Source organism: Amblyomma maculatum, chromosome 9 (genome assembly GCF_055883805.1).
Source record: "Amblyomma maculatum isolate TAMU_Amacu chromosome 9, ASM5588380v1, whole genome shotgun sequence".
NCBI lineage: Eukaryota > Metazoa > Arthropoda > Arachnida > Ixodida > Ixodidae > Amblyomma > Amblyomma maculatum.
Genome location: NC_139352.1, coordinates 59,382,006 through 59,391,173, shown reverse-complemented (window position 1 = coordinate 59,391,173; position 9,168 = coordinate 59,382,006). Strand labels below are relative to the sequence as shown.

The window sequence follows — 9,168 nt, the reverse complement described above, 5'->3', positions numbered from 1 at the left end:
GAATGAACAAATTCCTACATGACAACCAAAACAAATTCCTTGAGAACATGACAGCTTTCGAAGAATTGGGCATCATCCTAGCCGCATGTACCATTTGACAACAAACGGCCAACAGGAATGGGCCATGAGTTGCGTGATCATCTGATTGCGGTAGAGCTATCAATGCTAGGCGGTGGCTACACATGATTGGTGGATGAATGAGCCTTATAACCACTTCGTGCTTAAATTCTGGAAGATCTTCCAAGCGGACACTTTAGGAACATTGAGACCAACAAAACTTCAAGCTGGGGTTGTGTGTTCATAGTTTAATAGGATATTTGTAGCGCTGAAGGACGACACAGGGAGGAGAGAAACACAGCACCTTCCTATGCTTCTCTTCTCCCTGTGTCGTCTCTTGGCGCTACAAATATCCTGTTAAATTGAGACAGACACTCTCCGGACAGTGCCTGCACATTCACACAGTTGAGCTGGTTGTCGCTGTTGGAACACTGGACACATGCAGGAAGCTGTAGCCACAGACACTCAGTGCAAGAATCGCAGCAAGAACACATAGGCAAATCGCTGCTGCTGCATTGGTGCTCACAAATGATGTAACAGAGTATAAAGTATTCTTCAGCGACAACTTTCCTCGCACAATTTTTTGTACATATATGGACAGAATGAAAACATTGAGCAGTATGCAACTATTCATGCACTGGAGTAATCTAGGTGTAGTACACATTAGACTGCAGCTTTTCCTTTCCAGAAGCAGTTTTACCATTTTTCTCGCTTAAGTCCATATTGTTCTTGGAGCAAACCATTGCTACACACTTACCACAAGGCTTAACCACATCTTCGCTGGTTTGTTTTTCTTGGTGGGGGTGGAGAAGAAATTTCACAACTTGACCTTTTGACAATTTAGGCATTTATTTTGGTTCTTTGAAGTCTGAATCAGTGAGGTTTTACAATGTGTCACATTATCTTTAGTTGCCGGTGATGTGTCTAATGCGTCAATTCATGGATTTCATTTTGTCACTCACTTTATGTGATCATGTTATAGGTAGCATAATATTCTGCTATCTAATCAAGCTCTAAACATTTTTGTCCACCTCATTTTTTTTTTTCTGTATGGTACTGAGTCATGCTAGTTTTTTTTTTATTTCAGTTGCAAACACCACACAGTATTTTGAAGAAAGTAAAACCAGAAATGTTAGCCTATTTATCTTTTTTGAAATATTTTCGTTCTTTGCAGATAATCAAAGGCATTTTGTTTTACATTTTTATGTGATTCATTTTGAAAATTTCAGTATTCTTAGAAAATACTCCAATTGAGCCAGAGACTGTAGACTGCTCCAGAGAACTACAATCAGTGGAACGATGACCGAATTCAAACAGCCATCAGCCATTACCATTGCTACAAGTTAAGCAGCATTTTGGAAATATTTTGTTTATATGGCTACTCTACAAGCTGCATTGATAAAGCACCAGCAATGGCAACACTCGGCTGTGCCTAGACTGCGCAACATCTTCCATAGACTTCCACCTTACAGGTATGCAGTTTTTCTTCAAGCTTGCTGCTATATGCTGGGCACAATGCACAATCGTCTTTGTTGTCCACAGCAGTTTAACTACTTTTAAAAGGGAAGACACAAAATTTTCGTTGTGTATTTCCACTTTAGAATTATGTGTAGGACATCAATACACATGGACCACAGCGTGAAATTTGCCTATACTCAGTAAATAATTTATAATTTAATTTATTCTGTCGCACAGATTTGGGTTTGGTTTCAGGTTGCCCAATAAAGTTCCTAAGTCAGAAGTATGAGATCATGTGAGACTCACAAAAACTGCGATATAGCATGGTTTGAAGCCTACGGGTACTGTGGGGATTGTCAGAACTGCACCTTTGGTACTCTCACTTTTAAAAAAAATATTTAATAGCAATCACATCATGCAAGTTTGGAGAAAAAGTTCTAAATGCATTCAAGTCTGCATGCCCGGATACTCTGGGTAATCCATGGTAGTTTTTCAGCATACTAGCAGTGATGGAATGGTGCTTTAATTATTTCTCTAAATATAGTAAAACATACAAGGAGATAACGGGCTGCATAACTGCTGGACTCCATCAACAAGACATTAGTACTTGTTAGGTTAAACAGGACACAGACCACATAACAAGTACAAATACATTTATTCCACTGCTGGAACAAGCAGGCTACATTCCATAGTATGTCCATCATAAATATGTAGTTAACAGAGTGTAGAAACCTACAATGGGCTGAAGTTGCTGCTTCCTTCCATCAAACATGCCTTCAAAAGGTAAAAATCTAGCAAGGCCTCCTGGCAAAACTATTTCAACTGATATGCTGAGATCAGATAGAAAACAGACCTTTGTGACCTCTGTAAAGTGTTCTTGAGGCACAATAGAAAGTAGGTGACCACTGTAAAACTACGCTGCACAAACCGTTCAAACATCAAGCAAGTGCCAAACAATCGCCTTCAAGCAAGTTTCTTTCAAAGGCTTCAACATGAGGAATAACATGCTTCGTGAAAATTTTTTCAGTGTACATTAAGAGTTCATTCCAGCTGTGGTTTAGCCTACTTGAATAATGAACAAAATAATTACTTTGCTTCTAAGTCAGCCACTGAACGCTTATCTGACAATGTATCCATTTGTAAAATTCCAACAGAGCTCAATGAGGTCAAGAAGTGTTTTGACAGTTATCAGTGTATTCATACAAGAGAAAAAAAAAAAAAAAAGAACTGAGATTCAAGACAGAATGGAACCAAGCACTGCATGATTAGGGTACGTGCTGCTTGTTAGTCTGCAAAATCAGTGAAACCTCATTAATTCAACCTTGAGGGGGCCAGGAAAAATGTTGGAATTATCCGAAAGTTTGAATTACCAAATGGCCCTTAGGAACTGCTGAAAACACATTGCATCACAGCGACTTTATTCTAATGAACGCCAGGAATATGGAAGTCTATATATGGGATGAAAACTAAGCAGCAGTGATGATATTTTGTGGCTTTGCACACATCGTTTTCTATGTCTACTGATGCCTCCACGGCCCTTTTCGCAGTGCAACACAGTAGTAGCGGCTTTACTAATGGCTCAGTCATGTTTTGAAAAGGTATGTGGGGTAAAGCAACCCCAAATGCGAGGATTCAGTGTACTCGAAGAGTGGAGGAAGCATAACGGTGCAAGAGAGCGAAATATGCGTACATATTAGAACGGTAACTTGGGCCTGAGGCTGGTCATACCATGATGTGTCCTCTCTCTCTCTACCCCCCCCCCCCCCCCCCCCCCCGTTTATATTAACCGCGGGTTAGCCCGCTCCTGTCCGAATCAGTCAGCCTCATAGACTTACATAGGCACCAGCCAGGACCACGCTCCTACTTCAAATTATCCAAATTTCCGAATTAACGGGGGTCAAATTAACGAGGTTTTACTGCGCTTTCAAAAGTATCAGAGCTGAGTACTGATGCAGTGCAGCTCATAAGAGAAATCTGTCAATAAACACCAACCAATAGATTCGTCAAGGCTTTTTAAAATTACAGATAGACAATGCCAAATAAACCTTTCATAGTCCCATCTGCAGGAATGACCTTTTTTCACTTGCAATGGATGCTCTAAGGCATCTTACTAATTACTCACTGAGAAAATCTGTTAATGGGAGCTTACATTTAGACATCTCCGATTGTCACACAAAAAGTTTCATCCAACATTATTAAGAACCTACAATCTGAGGAAGGTAAGGCTAAAATGCCATAAAAATAAAATTAAAGTGTTAAAATGCATGCATAACAAAATAACATCTCAAAGCTTTGTAAAAAACAAGGTTAAGAACAACTGGAAACAATAGTTGCCAAGCCAGAGGAAGTTAGTGCACTCAATGTTCAAAAATTCAGTCCCAGCATGGCAATGATGGCAGCATAGTAGCCAGCTGTGCAATATAAATGATGACGTAAGCAGTACAGCACAGGCAACCTTTGTTTGTAACGAGTAACTCAACCAAAACAAGTTGCATTAGTCAACTAATCATCTTAACCATCGAGCAAGAAGGGCTAATGTCCACACTCTGGCTCACACCTTACGGTTGTAGTAGCAGAGTCCCACAGAGAAAGATGTCAGCCCGTTCACATTCAGATGGATGTCACGTGCACCAGGATAAGCTCAATGTCTCCTCCCAGACAGCAGACCAGTTGTCTCCGGTGTCAGGAGGCCCAGGAATGCTTAAGAAGAAGCACGCAAAGGCAGATGATATTAACAACAAAAAATATATATAATAAAAACTTATTCTAAATCATTAAAAGGAGCTACTGCTGATGCACCCAACATGGCAGACTGGCTGGCTGCACGAGATTTGAAAGAATCTAAAATAAAAACTGATTCCGAATAATTAATGGGCCCAAAGTACTGATCAATAAAACTGCTGTGTGCTTGGGATGTAAGAATCTAACCGAAAGCCATTTCTTGACCGACTTAAGCAGGCACATGACGATGAGGGCATAGGTTTTAAGAAGTCGGCAGAAAGGGCTCGTTAACTTTCAAGCGTAATTAAATTCAATGACTAAATGAGTTTATTCACTGTGCTCAAAAGGTCTCCAGAAACGTACACTCCAGCAGAAATGCTAAAAACTGAGAAAAAATGCTTCAGAACAGGGGCTAGTAATCTTTTCCGCCCCTTTTCTGCCCTGGTCATCTTGATAGAATCTACAAACCCTGTCGACACACTGTTGTACCAGTGTTCATCGGTACATTTGCTCCGCAAACTGTGCTCAACAGTTTCAAGAAGTGTCTCATTAGCAGCAAGCTTTGTGAATTAGAACGCTACAAAATCTTCAACAGTGAAAATGGGCGAGCCTCAAAAAAGTGAGATTAGTCACTGCCTGATCATTGTGACAGATGTCTCAAAATGAACTTGCCCTGAGCATTATTACTGCATTTACAACAGATGCATACTTTAAGCCCATAGGCAGTATTCAAGAAATACGAGAATTTTTTTTTTTTTCCCACAGTGAAGATCTGAAATACGGGCGTGGACTTATACAGATACGGGTAATGCAGGCGAAACTATGCTACATCACCTTCTGCAGGCTGCACTCACCAAACTGTCCTGAAGCATGAGAGGAACAATATGACCTCATGACGTCATGACATCTTCACAAAACAAATGTGCAAAAGATTTTGTGGTGGGAGTGCCACTCTTGTATATATTTTGGCACAAAGCACACTCTATTCTTACAGAGAATCGCCCTCTCATAATTCATGCTGAACTGTAAGGAAGATAGGCGGTATTATTTGTTAAGGCTTCCTACCACCACAAAAAAGCTAGGAAGCGGTATTTGAGCAGCACTGGGTTAACATATGCCACCATGTCTAAAAGATGCACTTCTCAAGTCCATGCCAGCATAAATGCTTGGAACACTAACTGATGCAAAACAATGCCTTCAAGCTTGAAAAAGGCAAAGTCATAGAAACAGAACAAGCAAAAGTGGAGTGGTTACCAAAGCCATGACTGCCAAATCTACTGTCTTTAGCACAACAAAAGATGTGGGTAAACTCTAGCAATGTAAACGGGTAATTTATTGCGATGCGTTATTGTGCAACTGACAAGCTATGCTGCAACAACTTGCGATATTATATATACACACACTGCGATGGTGTACAATCCTGACATGGTTTGACTGTATACCAGTCTACATCATACCGCACCAAGAGAAGATGCATCTCTTGCATGCAAGAGAAGCAAAATGCAGTCAAGAAAGATGCAACAACAAAGATGCAAAAAATTAAAAATACATGTGTTTGGCAAAAATATTCTGATTCTGATATGCATTTGCATTATATTGAGGTTTCACTGTATTTTCCGAGCAAGACGTTCGTTTATTTACATGCGAGGAACTGCATTATCGCAAACCATTTTTTTTGCATCACATATCACGCCTTGCTCTAGAGTTTCCAACACTCGAAAAGCCCGTCGCCCTCAACAGCACTGCAGTGGGAGTGAAGCAACCCTGAAGCAACAAGCGATTCTTGTGAAGTCAGAATGACCTTTGCGTTCAACCTAAACATCATCTGCAAAATGTTCTTGCAAAACTTCCGCAGCGATTTCAGCGTTCTTCAGTTCAGCCATGGTTGCCGTGATGACACCTCCCATGGAGTTTTCCCGCCGTGTAACATGGGCTAACCATTGTCTCGCGTAATCATAATTACCCTGCCCGTCTACAACAGCGCTCATTATTTCGAGCATGCCACCTAAAAACGGGAGAAACATTCCATCGAGTTTGCGGAGCTCACTTTCTGCTTCGTCAGGATCGTCTATGTTATCACTTGATGCAAAGGCCTGCCGGTACCACAAACCCTGCATTCTGAAAACAGCCCGCAATCAATTCGCCTTGCGCATTAAGCCATGCTGCTTTGAGCAGCTTCTTTTTGCCGTTTTCTATGCACTGAATGATTGATTTTCAATTTTGTTTATGAAATTGGGGCTGCTCTGTTCTTCGCTGTGTCAGTGTGTGATAGAGACCACCACAGACCGCAGCGCCGCCGCTGCTGCTAAGAGGAGAAAAACTAAAAAGCAACAAACGTAAGTGGTCATGCCACTGCTCAAAGAGAGGTGCTGTTGGCGGTTGCAAGGAGCGTGGACAACTTCTTGGCCATTCTTGGCTCTCAGTTGTTGCTGCAACTGTAGGAAGAAGGAAAAGAAATTGCACGCGCCTTCTACTGGCTCTGCAGCTGAGCCACCTCCGCTGCCTCGTGCGGATAGAGGAGAAAATAGAGAAGAAAGGAAAAGAAGGAGAAGGGAGATAAAAAGATGCACGTCGCAACAGCCGTCGCCTGCCACCGTGCAATGGCGGCCTACAACAGATGCAACCGCCGGTGGCAGCCGAGCCCCCGCCGTGATTAGCGGGGGCCAACCATTCCCAGCCCCATAGGGCTTGGAGCAGCCACCCTCCTCCCTTGGCTCTCAATTCTGTATGCCGATGAGCCCTATGCGACGAGAGTAGTATGAAACGTTTGCTGCACCACACAGCACTTGTGTAGTGTAACGAAGCCTACCACTTGGCACTAACGTAACGTCGTAAAGTTATCTCCATTTTATGTCGAACAGTGTTCACAATAAAAAATTAAAAATACATGTGTTTGGCAAAAATATTCTGATTCTGATATGCATTTGCATTATATTGAGGTTTCATTGTATTTTCCGAGCAAGACGTACAAGCTATACACATGACATTCAAATTGTCGCAACAAGAAAATGAAATGAGAGCAGCAAGCTTCTGCATGGAGATTACCTTGGTTGATAAGTCCACAGTTGAAATTCTTGAAGACTCGTAGCAATTCAATGTGAAGGTAGACCCTCATAAGGATGCAGAAAGCACCTGCAAGTCACCAAACATACATCACATGTCAGTCTACCGCAGCAAGGATGGGCTGTGCTCAATGCTTATCATCAACCCCAAGGTCTCTGCGAGCTACAAAATTATAGCTACAAAAGCAGAGCAGTGGCAAGTGAGAATGGCACACTACTACTACACCAACATGTAACTTAGAAACAACAAAGTGCAGATTTAGCAGAAACATAGACAAATGAAAGTAACAAATGAGCCTTATTTCATACTTGCACCTTATCTCACTAATGACTATTAAGTGAAGCATTTAACCCCTTACTTTCAAGCACTGAAAGTGAGATTTATACTATATTGTGAAACTGCAATGTAGTACTAAATGGCTCGTATTTCCAGGTGTGCTACATTTGAAAAAAGGCAAGGGGAAAGCATGAGCACTATTTTTACGAAGTAGTTACGCATATAAATAAAGCTCTCCTAAATGGAAAGGAGTGAGACAAGGCTGCATACTGTCGCCCTGCCTATCTAACCTATATGCAGAGTGCATCATGAGGAAGGCAGGTCTGGACGAGTCTTCAGCTGGAGTGAAGATTGCTGGAAAACGTATCAACAACCTTAGATATGCGGATGATACCACTTTAATGGCAGAAAGTGAAGTGGAACTCAAGAGACTTCTGATGCGCGTGCAAGAAGAGAGTGAGAAGTTTGGGCTTAAACTGAACATTAAAGAGACAAAGATCATGGCATCTTGCCCTATCAAGTCCTGGAGCATCAAGGGACAAAAAGTGGAAGCTGTGACAGATTTTCTTTTCTTGGGCTCCAAGATTACCTCGGAAGGAGACTGCAGCCATGAAATTAGGAAACGCCTGCTTCTGGGAAAGAGAGCAATGGTTAGCCTTGACCGCCTAGTAAAGAGCAGAGACATTAGTCTGCCAACCAAGATCCGTATAACTCGTGCTATGGTCTTTCCAGTTGTGATGTATGGATGCGAGAGTTGGACTGTGAAAAAGGCTGACCGCCGAAGAATTGACGCGTTTGAATTGTGGTGCTGGCGAAGACTCTTGAGAGTTCCTTGGACTGCCAGAAGATCAAATCAGTCGATATTGTCGACCACAAACCCTGAGTGCTCATTGGAGGGTCAAATTTTAAAGTTAAAGCTCAGCTAATTGGTCATCTGATCAGAAGAGAGGAGTCGCTGGAGAAAGATTTGATGTTGGGAAAGGTTGAGGGTTGCCGGAGAAGGGGTAGGCAGCGAACGCGATGGTTAGATGGCATCCTCGAGGCACTGCAGATGAAGTTATGTGATGTTAGAAAGATAGTGAGAGACCGGAAAGCGTGGCGTGACATGGTCCATAGGGTCACGAAGAGTCGTACACAACTGAACGACTGAACTGAACTGAAATGGATAAAGCTGACCTCCTTTAAAACGGACCCTATTACGCTCAGTAATCATACGATACATAAGTGGGGAGTTGTTTACATCCCCACAAATACAACACGAAAAAATTATGCTTAAAATCATTCTGGTTAATGGGCACGAATGCAAATCCACAAGAACATAATTGAATGGCTTTATATTTTAAGGCGAAAGTCTTTCTAGGCTCGTGGTTAAAATTTTGCATCCATGAGATAGCGCGAGATGTGTCTGCCAGATGTCGCAATAGGCTCTGACACTGACATAATTTCCCCGTTTGGCCAGTTATGCCTAATCCCTATAAAAAGCCCCGTTTCGCCACATGTAAGTAAGCTCAGTCTCGCTTGCCAAGGAGAGGAGTTCCAAGATGCCGATGTCACCAACAATGAAATCAAAGAAACAAATAAAAGTAGAAGAGA

The 9,168-nt window shown here is 42.0% G+C and overlaps 1 protein-coding gene across 1 annotated transcript in view; it reads right to left on the bottom strand.

The window, feature by feature from the left end:
* Window positions 1-3,282: 3,282 nt before the first annotated feature.
* LOC146179148 (uncharacterized) overlaps window positions 3,283-9,168 on the bottom strand; it is a 30,032-nt gene continuing 24,146 nt past the window's right edge. The window contains exons 9-10 of the mRNA XM_084578819.1: window positions 7,282-7,368; window positions 3,283-4,215 (exon numbers count right to left, since the gene is read on the bottom strand). Of these exons, the coding sequence (XP_084434945.1) occupies window positions 4,157-4,215; window positions 7,282-7,368 (146 nt within the window). The 3' untranslated portion in view covers window positions 3,283-4,156. The remainder of the gene's footprint in view (window positions 4,216-7,281; window positions 7,369-9,168) is intronic.